The sequence below is a fragment of the Trachemys scripta genome, chromosome 4 (genome assembly GCF_013100865.1).
Source record: "Trachemys scripta elegans isolate TJP31775 chromosome 4, CAS_Tse_1.0, whole genome shotgun sequence".
NCBI classification, from domain to species: Eukaryota; Metazoa; Chordata; order Testudines; family Emydidae; genus Trachemys; species Trachemys scripta.
This window is the reverse complement of record NC_048301.1, coordinates 57,532,586-57,550,481: the sequence shown is the minus strand read 5'-3', so window position 1 is coordinate 57,550,481 and position 17,896 is coordinate 57,532,586. Positions and strand designations below refer to the sequence as shown.

The window sequence follows — 17,896 nt, the reverse complement described above, 5'->3', positions numbered from 1 at the left end:
CCCCCCCCCCCCCCCCCCCCACAGAATTATGGGCAGAGCCAGACCATATTTCTCACTTGTCCAGCCTTCCCAGTGCCCCACGAAGTCAGATAGGCTGTGCAGGCAAGGGACAAAGGGAGCTGCCTTCTGTTGTTCTACAGATGTTGTAACGTAACTATCAAAAACAGGGTAGTACAAGTAGCTGGTGACAGTTGCAAAGCTTCCACCAATTTATTTCTGGCAACCTGATTGTGATGTCATCAGTGATTCCATCATTACTTTTTTTCCTAAACTCTTATAATATCTATTATCAGAGGGGTAGCCGTGTTAGTCTGAATCTGTAAAAAGCAACAGAGGGTCCTGTGGCACCTTTAAGACTGAGTCTTAAGACTAAGTCTTAAAGGTGCCACAGGACCTCTGTTGCTTTTTACAGATTCAGACTAACACGGCTATCCCTCTGATAATAGATATTATAAGAGTTTAGGAAAAAAAGACTGACTCCCTGCAGTCTCTTGTATATTGAAGCGTGATGAATCTTTATTTTCTTTCCTCAGGACAGATGGAAGTTTTGTGGTTCATGATATACCTTCTGGATCTTACGTAGTAGAAGTTATATCCCCAGCTTATAGGTTTGAACCAGTTCGAGTGGACATAACTTCAAAAGGCAAAATGAGGTGAGCCCTTCAGATTATTTCTGCATCGATCCATTTAAACCAATTTAATATGGCTGATAGTGCAGTATTAGTGTTGCTTGAACTCACTGTAGTTAGGACAGGGTTGGTACTTCCATTTTAGACCTTAAGTTTCAATTGTTTATCTCTTTTTTCAAAAGATATTTATAGATGGAAATTTAGCTTCAAAGGCTTAGCTTTATTTTGTTTTTGTTTTTTTTCCCTCCCTATTCTTACAACTTTAACATGAGTGAATGGAAAAGTTTTGGAAGAGTTTTGTTTCCTTTCACCACTTCAATAATTTATTGGGTTGATAGGCAACGTGAAAGAAAATCTGCCCCTAAAATCTCTACCTCCTTTCTTTTTTGAGAGGCTTTCAGAGGTCTCCTGAGATTCTTTTCTTTCCATTTTTAGTCTGTATCCCCTTTCTCTTGCTTGGTTACTTTCTGTCTGAGCCAGGAAGATGGTCTCCATCTCTCTGTCCCTGGAATCTCTCTGTGATATTTTGTTCATTCTCCTTCAGTCAGCCTAAAGTAAATGCACGTCCTTATTCCAGGCGTGGAGCACGTTGCCATGTTAGTATGGAGAAGGAAGGGCCATACTTGTTCCTAAATTCTGAAGTGCTTTTACTAGACCATGGCACAGATCCCTGTACTGTTTGTCCGTGCTTGCCTCATCCACAGCAACTTTAGTTGTGTCCTTTGTGTGCATTATAGTAAGGCAGGGGTGGCCAGCCTGAGAAGGAGCCAGAATTTACCAATGTACATTGCCAAAGAGCCACAGTAATACACCTCTGTCCCGATATAACGCGGTCCTCGGGAGTCAAAAAAATCTCACCACCTTATAGGTGAGACCGTGTTATATCTGGTTCGGGCTGGTGCGGTGTGCCAGACTGCACCGGCTTCCCCAGGGAGCCCCGGGCCCTTTAAATCACCACCGGAGCTCTGGCAGCGGGGCTCGGGTGGGGATTTAAAGGGCCCGGGGCTCCCCGCAGCGGCTGGAGCCTCTGGCCCGGGCTCGGGTGGTGATTTAAAGGGCATGGGGCTCCACACGAATTCGGATATAATGTGATAAAGCAGCGGGGCTCAGGTGGCGCTTTAAAGGGCCCGAGGCTCCCCGTTGCTTTACCGCATTATATCCAAATTCGTGTTATATCAGGTCGCGTTCTATGGGGTAGAGGTGTATGTCAGCAGCCCTCATCAGCTTCCCCACTCCCAGGTCCTCCCACCCACCAGCAGCCCCTCCAATCAGCGCCTCCCCCTCCCTCCCTGCCTTGCCTTCCCCTCCCTACCCTACCTTCCGATCAGCTGTTTTGAGGCATGCAGGCGGCTCTGGGGGGGAGGGGGAAGAGTGAGGGCAGGGCAGGCTATGGGGATGGGGCGGGAAGGGGTGGAGTGGGGGAAGGGCCCATGGCAGAGCCAGGGCTTGAGCAGTTAGCACCCCCCAGCACATTGGAAAGTTGGTGCCTGTAGCTCCAGCCCCAGAGTTGGTGCCTATACAAGGAGCCACATATTAACTTCTGAAGAGCCGCATGTGGCTTCGGAGTCACAGGTTGGCCACCCTTGCAGTAGGGTGTCCTAGTACGCACTGCCAAGTGAAAGATAAAACTTTTGTTGTTCAGGTGTGTTGAAAAAACAACCCCCCAAAAGACAAAAGTTTTGTTGATGACAAGCGCCGCTGTGAACAGCTCGCTCCTGCCGACAAACAGCGGCTACACTGCGCACCTTTTAGCGGCACAGTTGTGTCACTAAAAACTGTATAGTGTAGACATAGCCTAATACGCAGCTGTACATTATTGTACACTATTCAGCAAATAGTACAAAGAAATAGCTATCCTGTCCAATAAGAGGGATTTATTTGAAATAGTAAGATGAAATAAACATGTTTAAATTGCACTTTTTCTTTAATTTGTATGCATATGTAGCATCTTTAACTTCACATGTTAAGTGATCATACGATGGAAAATCTTGTTATAAGTGATAAGCACAAGAGGCAGAATAAAGGTGCCTATGGGAACTGAAATGCTTATTTTTCTGGTTCTGGAAGATTAGCATTTCAAATTGAATATTGCATTAACTGAGTCTTTGCATTCAATTACTTATCATAATGTTGTCTGTCTTATTGGAATAATGCCCCCTAATAGTTCAAGATTTTGTTACCAAACTTTGAAAACTTAAACCTACAATCTCATTAGATGTCTCATCTTATTAACAACCATGACATATTTTACTTTTAAAAATTTAAAGTATTTTAAAAAAGGAATCCCGAGTTGAGGTGGGGCTATTTGTTTGTTAGACGTAATTAGAATCTGTGGTACTCAGACAGAGGCTCAGGCGCAAGTGGCTCTTTTAATGCGTCTCCTGTAGCTCTTTGCATTACATGATATTAAAACACTGTGTGATTTGATTATTAACCAATCAGGATGCTTTTATTATGTTATTAATCAGTTGTAGTTGGTAAAATAATACTTGGTCAATCATTTTGCTGTGAGAATAAAATACATATGTTACAATATAAATATTTCCCCTGTCATACTGTTTCATTTACTATAGTACTATACATTTATATTTAAACAATGAATTCACCCCACTGTGGCTCTTTTGGGTAATGTTGATTGCTAATTTGGCTCCTGAACCACTGAGGTCTGAGTATCACTGAATTAGATTGTTCCAGTATTTGTTCCTGTCGAATGCCAGACTTGAAAATGAGCTTTGGTGAATGTAATGTACTTGTTTCCCGGCATGGGGTTAAGCAAACGCTTCAGAAATTGTTAACATAATCCATATTTGACCTGATTATGATGAGTACCCAGAAGAATGTGTTCTTCCAGTTATACTTAACAAGCCAAGTTTACCAGTTAGCTGGTTACTGAGATCTCCATAACTGTATTGAAGAAGACCTTGGAATCAGAGCTGAATTTTTTCTGAAGCATTAATCAAATTGTCTCATGGTAAAGTTAGCTGACTAATTTTTTCTGACCAGCACTAATATGTTAACACAAATAGTTCTTCAACCACTTCCCAACAAATGGTTCTACTGTTTCCGATCTTTTTTTTCCCCCTTACCTGCCTACTTTAAATTTTACATTCTACCATAATTGATTAGAGGGGATATTATTAGTGGATGGGATGATGGGTATTGCTTAAAGAGTAACATCTGGACAAATGTCTTCTGTGGTTCACACTTTCATGTAGCAGCTTGTTAAGTTTGTGGTCTTGTAACAAGCTTTGACTAGAGGGAATATTAAATAAGGATTCCTCAAGTTAGAGGGGAGGGTTTTAAAAATGCTTTAAAAATACTTATTTTTTCACTAGAGCAAGATATGTGAATTACATCAAAACGTCAGAAGTAGTCAGGCTCCCATACCCGCTTCAGATGAAATCTTCTGGACCCCCTTCTTACTTCATAAAGAGAGAGTCTTGGGGATGGACAGACTTTCTAATGAACCCTATGGTATGTATAGATGCAGCACACAAATCTATTTGCTGCTGATTTTACCTTAAAGCTTTTTAAGAGTGGATTTAGGGTAGCATCCATCCATTGCAGTTGGAACTCCAAGCAAAGAAAAAAATTAATTCTTGGTACTTGTGGAAATAGAGAAAATACATAATCAGTTTGCAAATCTCAGTAAAACAAACTTGTTTTCAGATATATTGTTGATAAGAAAAGAGGCTTCTCTAGAGATGAATGGTTACACCAGCCGAACAGCAATTGCAGTCTTATAGTTGTTGAAAAATGCTTATTACTGGTAATTGGATGAAGCCAGTGGGGTGGTGATGCAACACTGACTTCAAGTGTCACCTTCTCAGCCAGCAGCAAGATTCTTTTGCTGCTTTTTTCATTAATAAGAGCAGGTATTGCAGCATTAAGCATAACTGTAATTGCAAATAACCAATACAGATGATGAGTTTTCACAGTAAAATATTAATCTCCTGTTGTATCAAGCGGTCTGCTGTTTTCCCAGTTCAAATCATGAAAGCATTATTTCTTTTCTTTACACTTTTTAAATTAGAATATGAGAACATATTAAAATCTAACATGCAGAGAACAAAATCACAACCTAGGGGGAGATCATAGGCAAATATATGAAAATATGATGCATCCTAAACACTGAATCATTCATTTTTGTATTAAAATAGGTTAAAGGAATGCTATGGGGCTCTAGGTACTAATCTTTTCTTGTCTTGGACAATGTTATAGTTGTAAATGTGATTATTTTAATTTGATAGCCTTGTTTTTTAAACAGTCTTCAAATCAGAAGAACCAAAATGCACACTACTCCTCTTAATGTTAGTCCCAAATATAAACAAAGCTGTGTATGTGCACTATGCTCAGGATGCTTAATAGAGTTTTAAAAGAATTAAGACTTGGAATAGTCTAAGATGGGAAAACCCATAGCTTAAGTATCTGCATCCATTGCAAAGCACATGTAACTGCAATATTAAATTTTGTACAACTAATTTGGTGACTAAACAGTGTCTTCAAGTTTCAAAACAAGACACTATATATGTATAGTGTGTCTATATAAATAAATAAGTCTTTAGGGTATTGTGTTATATCCTGGGTTAATCATCATTAGTCTAGCAGGAAAAAGGACAAATCCCAACCAAAATCATCTTAGATATTTTTAATGTCCCAGAGGGTTCCCGTGCTTCAGCAGAATAGGAGGGTACTAAGGGAAATACAAGACACACGCACCATCACACACATGTTGCTGCTTTGTGCTCCTCAAGGGATGTTGACTGTAGATTTAAATTTAAGCTAATTAGTACTGTCTGGATTACTTTTAGGCTTGCAGATCTTTTCATAGGCAGAGTTCTTTCTGAATTATGACAAACAGAACTGGGCAAAAGGTGTGCTTCCAGTGTTTCAGGAATCCACTTCTCTTTTAAATTCAGTCTCTAAAGAATTGGAGAGCTCAACCATTTTGATATACTTGGCATGCACTCTAACCTTACTGTCTAAAGTTTATTTAAATTCTTTGTAGTTCTGCTGAGAATCCTTAGTTATGTACCTCCCTAGTGACCTGTAATGTGGCAGTCTACATATCAGTACACCCAATTCTGTGACTATCCTAAAACACTGAAATAACTTTTCAGGAAAATGAAGTCTTTTATTTGCTACAGAACTGCTGATGGGAATGAGCTGTGATTCCCTGAAACTCCATTTTGTTGGGTTTCTCTACCATGGAACGGGTCACAGATCCTAATGGCCCCTTTTCTAGGAGGTGATGAGTTTTAAAAATTGACATGTTTCTCTCTTGTTTATTTCTTACCTTTTTACAGTCTCCCAACTACAGTCTGTTTAATAGCCAACTTTTCACTTATATTAAAAACTTCACGCCAAATGTGCACACACCCCAAAAAAGATGTAGGTAGGGTCCGAGTTGACATACATCCATCTCTTGGGCTTCCTGCTCAAGTGTATCTGACAGATTAATCTGATAGAATTTTGGGGAAAAAACTATAGTTTCATTTCAGTTTTTGCCCTTTCAATAAATGAGTTTTTTTTGTAGCCTCCTCTTCCCCACACACTCATCCCTTCAGGCTATATCAGGGATTGGCAATCTTTGGCATGCGGCTCGCCAGGGTAAGCACCCTGGCGGGCCGGGCTGGTTTGTTTACCTGTTGCGTCCGCAGGTTCAGCCGATCGCGGCTCCCACTGGGGACTGCAGGAAGCGACACGGGCTGAAGGGTGGGAGCTGCGATCGGCCAAACCTGCGGATGCGGCAGGTAAACAAACCGGCCCAGCCCACCAGGGTGCTTTCCCTGGCGAGTCGCGTGGCAAAGGTTGCCAAACCTGGGCTATATCCACTGGAACTTCCCCATGGTCAGTTGCCTTTAAAATTCATGATGGTTTTTGTTGCCCTCTGCACTCCTAGAGTACATTGCTTTATTGTATCAGGGTTGAAAGCTTTAACAATATTCCATTTGAAACATTCCATTCTTTGCCAATGAATCACCAACTCCAGAATTTAAACTGAACTTTCCTACTTGGCCCCTTATAGAACTACTAGATTATTGAGCCAAATCTTCAGTAGTTTTGGAATATGGATTTCCAACTAAGACTGAATCTTCTCTCTCAGGTGTTAAATGTCAGGTGTCTTCCTGCTTACTGAAGTCTTACTTAAAATATTTTGAGCAATAACTCAAACTAAGGAAATGTTCTTTGAATTTCTCTCTTTTGTTTAGGTTATGATGATGGTTCTTCCATTACTGATATTTGTATTGCTGCCTAAAGTTGTCAACACCAGTGATCCTGACATGAGACGGGTAAATATGCTCATTACGAGTGGATATCAAAAGCATTAGTGGATTCCAAATTTGTAGCAAACAATGGTGATGAGATATTAAGTTACAAAAAAGAAACACAGTACAAACTGAAAGTTGCCTTATGGGACGCACTAATAGACAGCTGTCTTCATTCAGTGAAAACTGAGGCCATGTCTACAGGTACCAAAGATCAGTGCAGCTGCGATCAATGCAGCGAGTATTGATTTAGCAGGTCTAGTGAAGACTTGCAAAATCGACCGCAGAGCACTCTCCGGTCAAATAAGACGGGAGAGCATCTCCCATTGACGCAGCACGGTGTAGACACCGCAGTAAGTCAACCCAAGCTACGTCGACTCCAGCTATGTTATTCATGTAGCTGGAGTAGCATAACGTAGGTCGACTTACCCCAGTAGTGTAGATGAGACCTGAGTTGCAAATATCATTATTGGGTTCTGGTATCAGTTCTATAAGCCTGCACTTGGTCAGAACACAGAATTTAATTTAATTTATGTACCGGTATGAATTGTATTATGGTCTGATATTTTCCAGACTATCTGCAAAAAGCAATTAATGCCCTAATCTCTCTCCACTTAGTTCTCTTGAAAATCTCCTAATTTTTACTCTTTACTGTTAAGATGAAGCATTGAAGACCCAACAGGGCTTGCTTTTGTATACTATTTATGGACTCCTCTAGGTGTGTTGTGAGGCATAAGACTTAGTGTTCTCTTCCCCTCCTGTGCCACCACCAAAAATGTATGGTTTACTGGGCTATTAACTACTCCTGGTATCACAGTGGTGTTATGGAGCTTAATGTAGCCATTTATTTTTAAATGATCCTAATTTATTGTCCTTTTACCATGCAAAATGCCAAATAGCGGAAAGCTAGGACAAAATGGAGATTCAAGGTGTTTACTAAATCTTTTCTACTATCTAGAAATGTTCATTGTCTTTGGGTGGCTGCTTCTTTTGGGATTCAGTTGGTTCCAACTCCTCTTTCTCAGAAACCACTGTCTTTAGTAGTACTTTGCAGGTGTCCAGCCCTCTTTAAAGTGATATCTATTAAAAGCAAAAATCAGAAGGTGTTTAATGCCTCTGGTTTAACTTTGATAGAAGCTAAAACTTGAAAGTAGACCAGCTACCTATGAAATGCTGTTGAAGTGGGTTAAATCCTAGAGGCTGTTTTAGAAAAAAAGCCAAAACAGCAAAAAAACAAAAAAAAACCAACTGTTGTTCTTTATGAAATGCATGCACTCATCCACTGCTCTGGACAGACAAGCTACTCTCATCTTTTAGTTAACTGGGTGACTTGGCTTGTTAATAAAAAAAATTCAAAATTGAAAGAATCTTGATTGGCATTGAGATGATCTTGGAGGAATAGGAAAAAGTTAAAATCTAAGAGCTAGAATAAAATGGAAAATGACATTGCCTTAGGTAGCTACGTATTAAACCCTGCAGTATAAACCTAAAACTCATTCACTTATGAAAAAGGAGCTTTTACTACACTCTTCAACAGCTTGTTTTGTTTTCCTTGGGTGATCAGCATATTGATACCTAATATATAAAGCTGAGGTAATAGTTGTGCTCTTGTATAAGTATTAAAGATAGTTATAATATCAATAGGCTACCCAGCTAACTTTTGGCTAGTTCTTACTTGAAAAACACTTCGAATTATAAGACAATTCTGAATGTTGGCATTGCCTTCCTGTCCCTCATGTATAATAAAAAATTTAACTAAAAAGTTATAGAACTTTGGAAAAGTAATTTAACTTTTATTAATAAAATACTTAATTTCCTTTTCTAAAAGAAGATAACTTGTTTGTCTTTCAAAATGAAAGTTTAGCATAAATATCCTATCTAAAGCTATGGTAAGCATAGTTGGATAGATGTCCTCACATTAAGATCCTTTTCTGCACATAGAAAAGAAAGACATTAAGGCAGTGGATCAGAGCTGTAAACTAGCTGTTCAGTAACTGGTAGCTATGTAAGAAATTCTAAACATTTCTGCTGGATGTGCAGTAAATACTAAACCTTTCTAAACCTTTGGGCCAAATCTGCAAAACTTAAAAATATGTAAAGTCTAGAAGAGGACATTGATCTTAAAATCTAAAGAGCTTAAATCTTAAGACAAGTCAAAATAGTATTGTGCAGAGGATCAGTGTATCTTCGCTACAGTTAGCTTTGAAAAATTGATAGTTTTTATATAATAAGTATCTGCCCTGTAAGGCTACTTGAGACATGGTTGCCTTGGCTATACTGAGTGCTTTTAGTGTTGTGTTTTTTTTTTTTTTTTTTTTTAAGTTTCTTTGTGTAGTTTGGGGTTTGGCTGTGGTTGCACAAATAAATTATCTTTATAGTGATGTGCTCACTAGAGAACTAGTGCATAGCAACACAATCGAGGAAATTGCAAAGCTACTTAATGTGCCTGTTCAACTGATGTTACAAAAACAGCCTTAAATAGTCAATAGTTTAATCTTAGATTGTCTGATTTTTGTGTGCAGGAAATGGAGCAGTCAATGAATATGCTAAATTCCAACCATGAACTGCCCGATGTCTCTGAATTCATGACAAGACTTTTCTCTTCAAAATCTTCCAGCAAGTCTGGCAGTGGGAGCAGTAAAACAGGGAAAAGTGGTGCTGGAAAAAGGAGGTAGTTGTTTCTTCCTCCTGCGCCTGAGTTTGCACAACTGTTTTTGTGTGGTATCATCTGTATGGGTCTTGCAAGTTCAAAACACCACTACTGTAAACTTGATCCAACATGAAAATTGATCTGCTACAACTGTTGTATGTGATGTAGCTTTTTAGCCTATTTAAGCTGTTTTGTACTTGGCAGTAAGCAGAGGAGGACATGGCTTCAATCTTGTATGTGTATAAGGTCAATATTGATGATACTGAATTAACTATATTGCTCTGTAGAAAATGACATTAAAGTAATTAAATTATATGATGTGCTATACATTAATGAATAAGTTTTAATCCCTAGACAAAATCTCACTATATGTAACAACAACTTTTGGTTTCAAAGAAAGAGTTCTATTTTTAAAAATGAGCTTAACGTTTTTCTATCCTTCTCCTCTATCCAGTTCTCAAGTGCATAAAGTTTCTCCCTTTAATGAAATTGAGTCGTTTGAGTTTACCGAGGAAAGAACTGGCTCTACCAGCTAGAAGTATTTGAACTGAATATACTATGTATTTGAGTTACTTTATTTTGTATGTACATTTGCTGGCTGCCAAAATCCTATTTAATAAGGTTAGTTTGAGGGGAATAGTAGTTCATGGGTTTTTCCATTTCATTTTACTTATCTAGCATCTGCTACAAAACTTCAACACGAGCAGGCAAGCATCCTTTTCCAAAACTGCTCATGACCTCCGTCAGTTACTTATGGATCTCCAATAGCCATACAGTAAGAGGAATGCAGCTCAGGTCCTTCCGCTTACACTGACCACACCGAATGCCTCATCTCTGAAACACACTTGATTCTTACCAGTTCTCTGACTGTATTTGCTACTAGTTTGTCTAGGAGGCAGACTTGAAGCCAAACACAGGGCAAATAATTTTACAAGTAGCTAGGTTGACTCCCACTTACATCAACTTTTAAATCTGTTTATATCAAACTCCATAATAGAACATGATTGCATTACAAGGTAAATGGAACTGCATGTGGTCGTTTATTGGCAACACTCTACTCTTCTTCATCCTGACTTGCTAGGCTGTTCTAGAATCCCTCATTCATTTGATATGAATGAAGAAAATCTTCTCAAGCTGCTCAGTGTTAAGCAAATTTTAAAGGTGATTTAAATTCAGATGCTGTAAACAGTTTGACTATTCTCCACTCTACAAATATTTTGTAGAATTAAAATTATTGGAACACTTGCTTATTTCCATTAGTGGCTCTAGCTGTAATTCATTTTTAAGCTTTTTAAGGAATAATTGTTTCAGGGTGAAGCAAACATTTACAGGGACTTGTATCATGTCCCAAATATTTTAATTTAATGAAAAAGCTCAATAATGTAGCTATTCTTAAAATATCAGTTTCAGTTGCTTATTTCAGTTGCTTTTATAATTCGTTTCTCATTGTCTGCTAATGTCATAAGCAGTAGGACCCATACACAATGGTTATGGTTGTTTGGTATCTAAAATGTATCTTTTCTGAGCTTTAATAACCATTTTCCAAACTGCTCGGCCAATAAATGTTTTTATAACAAGACTTACCAATATAGCACCATACTATATACCTTGATGGGTGCTATAACATAGCCAAACTGAGGCTTAAAGTACTATGTAACTGAAAATCACTCATTTCAACTGTACTTGGAATAAGAGGGGTGATTAAACATTAGGTTCACTCTTTTTCCATCTGTCCACACACACATTAAAGTTAGATTTTAATAAACTTGAAACTTAAGCAGCTGCAAGGCAGCATAATGTGAAAACATCAATTATTTTATTATGGTAGACCTTTATAGCTAGGAAACATAAAAGCTAGAAACTAATAAATACTGGTTCAATCTGTATATTTTGACCTACATCAGGGATCGGCAACCTTTGGCACACGGCCCATCAGGGAAATCCGCTGGCGGGTCGGCCTGGTTTGTTTACCTGCAGCAGCCGCAGGTTTGGCTGATCACAGCTCCCACTGGTGGTGGTTTGCTGTTCCAGGCCAATGGGGGCTGCAGGAAGTGGCTGACAGCACATCCCTTGCGCCATGCCACTTCCACCTTCTCAGAGACAGAGGCACCTGTCTCCATTTGGTGAGTCTCCTGTTAGTTGCATTTGAAGTCTGTTTCAGGCTCAATATGAAAAAACAATAATGCTATTTGGCATGTGTCAGAGGGATAGCTGTGTTAGTCTGAATCTTAATTCATAATTCGTAAAAAGCAAAAGAGGGTCCTGTGGCACCTTTAAGACTAACAGAAGTATTGGGAGCATAAGCTTTTGTGGGTAAGAACCTCACTTCTTCAGATGCAAGTCAAGAAGTGAGGTTCTTGCGCACGAAAGCTTATGCTCCCAATACTTCTGTTAGTCTTAAAGGTGCCACAGGACCCTCTGTTGCTATTTAGCATGGTTTCCTCCTCCCCATAAGTGAGGGCATCTATCCCCATTTCTGATGGTGGTATGCAGAGACATCTTTGGGGTGCTGCTGAGCTAGTCCCAAACACAAATAGCAAATAATGCTGCTTTTTTTTTTTCCTGTCTCCAGTTGATCTGGAGATGGCATTGTTTACTGTCATATGGGGTTCTAGCCACAATGTCTGTTACCTCATGTTTTACTTGGAACTGGCCATAAAGGTGATCTGACAGAAGCTCATTTCATAGCCATAGTACCTCCACCAAGAATGCCTTTCTCCTGCACAGTTACTGCTAGTATAATAGGTGATCTGTAGTTGTCTATTGATTGTCCAGTTTGGGGTTGTATACAAATCCTTGAAGAGGCTGTGAACCTGCCATCTCAGGGACTGTTTCTCACTCCATACCCCAGAATAATAGCTGCCTTTAATGAGGATATTTGAACTAACAGAAAACAGGATCACCACCTGGCAACAGCAGGACTGTTGGGGGGGAGAGTCCGTGGATATGGTACATATTTCTACCAGAGATTATTCTGACATTCTTCAGAACAATTCCACCATCTCATTTATGGATCTTCTCAATGACCCTTTTGAGAAGTTGGATGGAAGGAGAGAAGGGAGAGCTGTTAGGGCTCATTCCATCTACTGGACATGTATGTAAGAAAATCTGGGTATTACTGTGATGGGTGTTTTAGGCACTTATAAAATAATTTTGCCAAAGATGTCACCAGCGATCTTTCTGTTATCTAGCTGTGGGGGAGAAATTTTATTTTCAAAACTGAATTTTACATTTGTTGTGTGTTAATTTGTAATTGTCTCCTACCTACTCTGTAAAATGTGGATGATCATTCATACCTACCTCCCAAGGGTGTTCTGAAGATTAATTACTAATTTTATTAGAGGAAGGGCAGGCTGAGATTACGACAGTGGTGAGAAGAGGACTGATATTCAGGAGATAAGGGGTCTTGATGTTGCTACAGACTTTCCATGTCTTTGGGCCTGCCACTTAATATTTCCGTGTTTCAGATCCACACCTGTAAAATATAGATTTTTTTTTCCTTATCAGGAGTATTGTGAGGATAAATTCATTAATGAATATGAAGTTCTCAACCAAAAAATAAATATAATCAACATTTATATTAAACGTTTATGTAGCATTTTACACATACCAAGTACTGTACAAACATTAACTAAATCAGCCCTTTACATAGTCATAGGTTGAGATTTCTAAAGCAGTCTAGCCAATTTAAACACACATCCTCCATTAACTGAAGGAAGATGCTTTGAAAATCTCAACCTCAATGGCTACTGGGTCTGTGATTGCATAAGGATTACATGTAGCAGACTGCTCGTAAAAGCTACAGTGAACTCAATATCCAATTATTTCATGTTCAGTAGAACCTTTTAAGAAGGAAAAGGGTTTTTCTTAAATTTGTGTAAAAATTTAATGTGTAAATTGTTGCTGGAGTACACTTAATTTAGAAGTTTTCCAAGAGTGAAGAGACAGATTAGTAAGCAGTGAATATGCAGAAGCCAAAATATGTTTTTAATAGGACTGCCAATTAATTGCAGTTAACTCACACGATTAAAATAAATTAATCACAATTTTAAAAATTGTGATTAATTGCAGTTTTAATCGCACTGTTAAACAATAGAATACCAATTGAAATTTATTAAATATTTTGGATGTTTTTCAACATTCTCATATATTGTATTCTGCGTTGTAATTGAAGTTAGAAGTCCTGCTTCTTGTTCAGCCAATTCCTAAGCCAAACAAATTTGTTTACATCTACAGGATATAATGCTGCCCTCTTCTTCTTTACAATGTCACTAGAAAGTGAGAATAGATATTTGCATGGCATTTTGCAAATTATTTACATGCCAGATATGCTAAACATTCGTATGTTCCTTCATGCTTCGGCCACCATTCCAGAGGACATGCTTCCATGCTGATGATGCTCGTTTAAAAACAAAACAAAACGTTAATTAAATTTGTGACTGAACTCCTTGGAGGAAAATTGTATGTCCCCTGCTCTGTTTTATCTTCATTTTGCCATGTATTTCGTGTTATTGCAATCTTGGATGATGACCCAGCACGTTATTCATTTTAAGAACACTTTCACTGCAGATTTGACAAAACACAAAAGATGCCAATGTGAAATTTTGAAAGATAGCTACAGCACTCGACCTAAGAATCTAAAGTGCCTTCCAAAATCTGAGAGGGACGAGGTGTGGAGCATGCTTTCAGAGGTCTTAAAAGAGCAACACTCAGATGTGGAAACTACAGAACCCGAACCACCAAAAAAGAAAATCAACCTGCTGGTGGCATCTGATTCAGATAATGAAAATGAACATGCATCAGTTCACACTGCTTTGGATTGTTCTTGAGCACAACCCGTCGTCAGTATGGACACAAGCCCCCTGGAATGGTGGTTGAAGCATGAAGGGACATATGAATCTTTAGTGCATATGGCATGTAAATATCTTGCGATGCCGGCTAGGACAGTGCCATGAGAATGCCTGTTTTCACTTTCAGGTGACATTATAAACAAGAAGCAGGCAGCATTATCTCCTGCAAATAAACAAACTTGTTTGTCTGAGGCAGGGGTACTCAAACTGTGGGTTGGGACCCCATTTTAATGGGGTTGCCAGGGACAGTATTAGACTCACTGGGACTTGGGGCTGAAGCCAAAACCTGAGTGCTTTAGCCTGGGGCAGCAGGGTTTGGGCTGGGCCCCCTCCCCTACTACCCCCGCCTAGGGTCACATAGTAATTTTTTTTTTTTTTTTGTCAGAAGGGGGTCACGGTTCAAGGAAGTTTGAGAAACCCTTGTCTGAGCAATTGGCTGAACAAGAAGTAGGACTGAGTGAACTTGCAGGCTTTAAAATTTTACAGTACTTGTATTAGGTGAATTGAAAAATACTATTTCATTTGTTTTTTTACAGTGCAAATACTTGTGATTAAAAAATAAAGTGTGCACTGTACATTTTGTATTCTGTGTTGTAATTGAAATCAATATATTTGAAAAGGTAGAAAACATCCACAAATATTTAAATACATGGTATTCTATTATTGTTTAACAGTGCGATTAATCGTGATTAATTTTTTTAATTGCTTGACAGCCCTAGTTTTTAAAGATTGAATCACTCGCAGCTGCCGCTTTCTGTGGTGTTTTTATGTGTGCTTGCATACTGGGACACTGTCAGCTTAAAAAACAACTTACAATTTTGCCTGAAAATATTTAACAATTGTTATCAGAAGTAACACCTTCAGTTACTATAACTGAAATATTGAGAAAATTCTTCTGTTTATGCATGTGACAGTGAAACCCAGCTATAAAGAGTCCTGATTCCCTTGTACAGTCAGTTTCCTCTTCTGTTTTTGTGGGATTTTTTAAACAGCAAGGGGTCAGAGAAAAGTGTTTTAAAAAAACAGCAAATGTGATTGTAAAACCACAAAAATAGACTGAGGACGTCTGGCCCATACATAATACCCAAGACTGCTTTTAATTCATTTTGTCTTAATGGACTGGATTTCAAGTTGATTATGTCCTCTTAATTATATATAATGTATGAATCATTTATAAAATATGTATCCACCACTTTTAAGAATATGTATATATAACTTTGGTGTATTTTATAAGTCTCCGAGGTCTGATTTTTTTTCAGAAGGTTAGTAAATAATGTCACTCTACACACACATTTGCAAAAGTTGCTATGCCTTGAGGCTAAAATTACATCAGGACTTGATTCAGTAAAACCCTCTGTCTGGCTTCCATTCCATACTACATGAGCCATCAATTGATATATTTTTGGGTTAATGCATAGTCTTGGATGGGCCTCTGTGTGCAAGTCAGGAAAGTATTTTTTGCGGTTTGTTTTTGTTTGTTATTGAATCTGGTGCGCTGTCAGATAGGAGCCTTGAGTTAAAATGAACTAAATTGCATATAGGCTTCAGTAGTGCTAGAGTTGCTTGTGACTTCATGGAAAAGAACTGGAACTCAGTGTTTTCACTAGAAATTAAAGGCAGTATCAGCATTTTTAAGGTACTAAAAAGGAGATTTCAGCAAGCAAGTGAATGTCTTGCCTGACCTTGATCTTATTGCTGTGGATACTTTGAAGCCCTAACGTGCAAAGGATTTTGAAATGATAAATGAGATTCCTTAACGTGTGGTGTGATATTTATCATCCTCAGCAATGTCCCAAGTGTATTGTGATTCTAACAGGTAAAAAACCCCTGCCTGAAAGATAGATAGCAATAAAACATCAATGATGTTGCCTCTCTCCTTCCATTCTCACGTATCAAGGTGGTCCTAAAAGGACTTGTACTGTGACTAGCACTGTTAAGTATATTTGTCAATGAACTGAAGGAGAGCATAGATCTGGAAATGATTAAATTCATAACTAACGGGTAGGGAGCATAGTAAATACAGAAAGAACAAAGTGTTTTTGAGCGTCAGGCAGACTAATGTGAGGAGATTTAATTTTTTTTTAAGTTATTCAAAAATTATATACTTAGGGGAAAATTTGATTCTTGAGGCTGCTCTTCACTCTAATAGGATATTGAAAGGCAAGAAAATTCAGTCTGAGGCCACCAAGATGATATAAGGATTTAAGGAAGACTGGAAGAATGTAAAGGGTCACTGATAAGTCAGATTTGGCAATTTAAAAAACCTTAGAACAATAAAAGTATTCTCATGATTAAAGAAATATTAATTCCTGCAGGAACTAGTTTTAACAATATTCACTGACAGTTGGTTACACTGTGTCTGGCCGTTGTGCAAGTATGTGTGGGCAAGTCCTATGCATGACCTTGTCACAGTCATAGTTCCTGCACCTGGGAAGGCACATGCACTGTTACCTCTCTGTGTGCCTGGTGGTGCAAAACACCCAGATGGGGCAAGGGGGAGGCAGTGGCCATGCCTCCCCTTTTGTATGGGGTGAGGGTAAGTGGACTGTGGGTAGGACTCAGGAGATCTGGGTTTAATTTCCAGCATGGCTACTGAGTGATCTTGGGCAAATTGCTTCCCTCCTGGTGCCTCAGTTTCCCCATCTGTAAAAGGGGATAACAGTACTCACCACCTTTTGGAAAGCATTTTAAGATCTGCTGCTACAAAGCACTGCATATGAGCTAGGTATTGTTATACCATCTTAAAAGGTTGAGACAGCCTAACAGTCTCTGCACCTGTCACTCAGAAAAAGATTGTGCCTAAATGCAAGGCTCTGCCTACATGGCTCAATTTAGCCCAATGTTTGCAACCATCCCTGCATCGTCATGCTAGTTCATGCTAATCTGAATGTGACTGTTTAGAAATGTACTTAACCAATGAAAAACTCACAAGCCTTTTTACATTGTCAAAGCCAAGAGAAATGCAGAATGTAAGTAAACAGCATAAATGGTGAAAAGTTCATTAGACTTTTAAATGTTTTGTTTTAATAAACTAAGATGTTTATAGGGATCTGGGTAAGGATATTTGATTTTAATAAATATTTTTGTAACCTGTCATATTTTAAATCTATTGAGGTTTAAAAAATGACACTTAAAGTGCACTTCTACTCAGAAAAGTGATTGTAGAAATGGCATTGTAGTATTTCATGTTTATTCTGTCCTTGTGACTCCATCACAGGTATGCTGAGTTTCCAGGTAAAAAGAGGGAGGAGGCAGTTAACTTCCAATGCAGCAAAATCAATCTGGGATCCAAAGTCCTATTTTGTCATCAGTGTTACTGATTCTGCAGGCCAAATTCTGCCCACCTTTAAACTCTTGTAACACCTTTCTCTTCAAATTATGCCCTGAGTGATACTTGCACAATCCTTTGTTTTCAATACAGTTGTGAAGCTGCAATGACAGAATTTTTCCATGCAGTTGGAACATACTTAATTCTGTTATAGATGCACAAAATAGAAT

General features: G+C 38.6%; 1 protein-coding gene across 2 annotated transcripts in view; it reads left to right on the top strand.

The window, feature by feature from the left end:
• The window catches only part of EMC7 (ER membrane protein complex subunit 7), a 10,674-nt gene extending 799 nt beyond the window's left edge, over positions 1–9,875 (top strand). The window contains exons 1-5 of one of the 2 annotated variants that reach the window (XM_034769206.1): positions 12–150; positions 534–653; positions 3,965–4,103; positions 6,842–6,922; positions 9,421–9,875. In XM_034769206.1, the coding sequence (XP_034625097.1) occupies positions 29–150; positions 534–653; positions 3,965–4,103; positions 6,842–6,922; positions 9,421–9,573 (615 nt within the window). In that variant the 5' untranslated portion in view covers positions 12–28 and the 3' untranslated portion in view covers positions 9,574–9,875. Of the gene's footprint in view, positions 1–11; positions 151–533; positions 654–3,964; positions 4,104–6,841; positions 6,923–9,420 lie in introns of those variants that run through there. The other variant, XM_034769205.1, reaches the window with a different exon arrangement.
• The last annotated feature ends 8,021 nt before the right edge of the window (positions 9,876–17,896 follow it).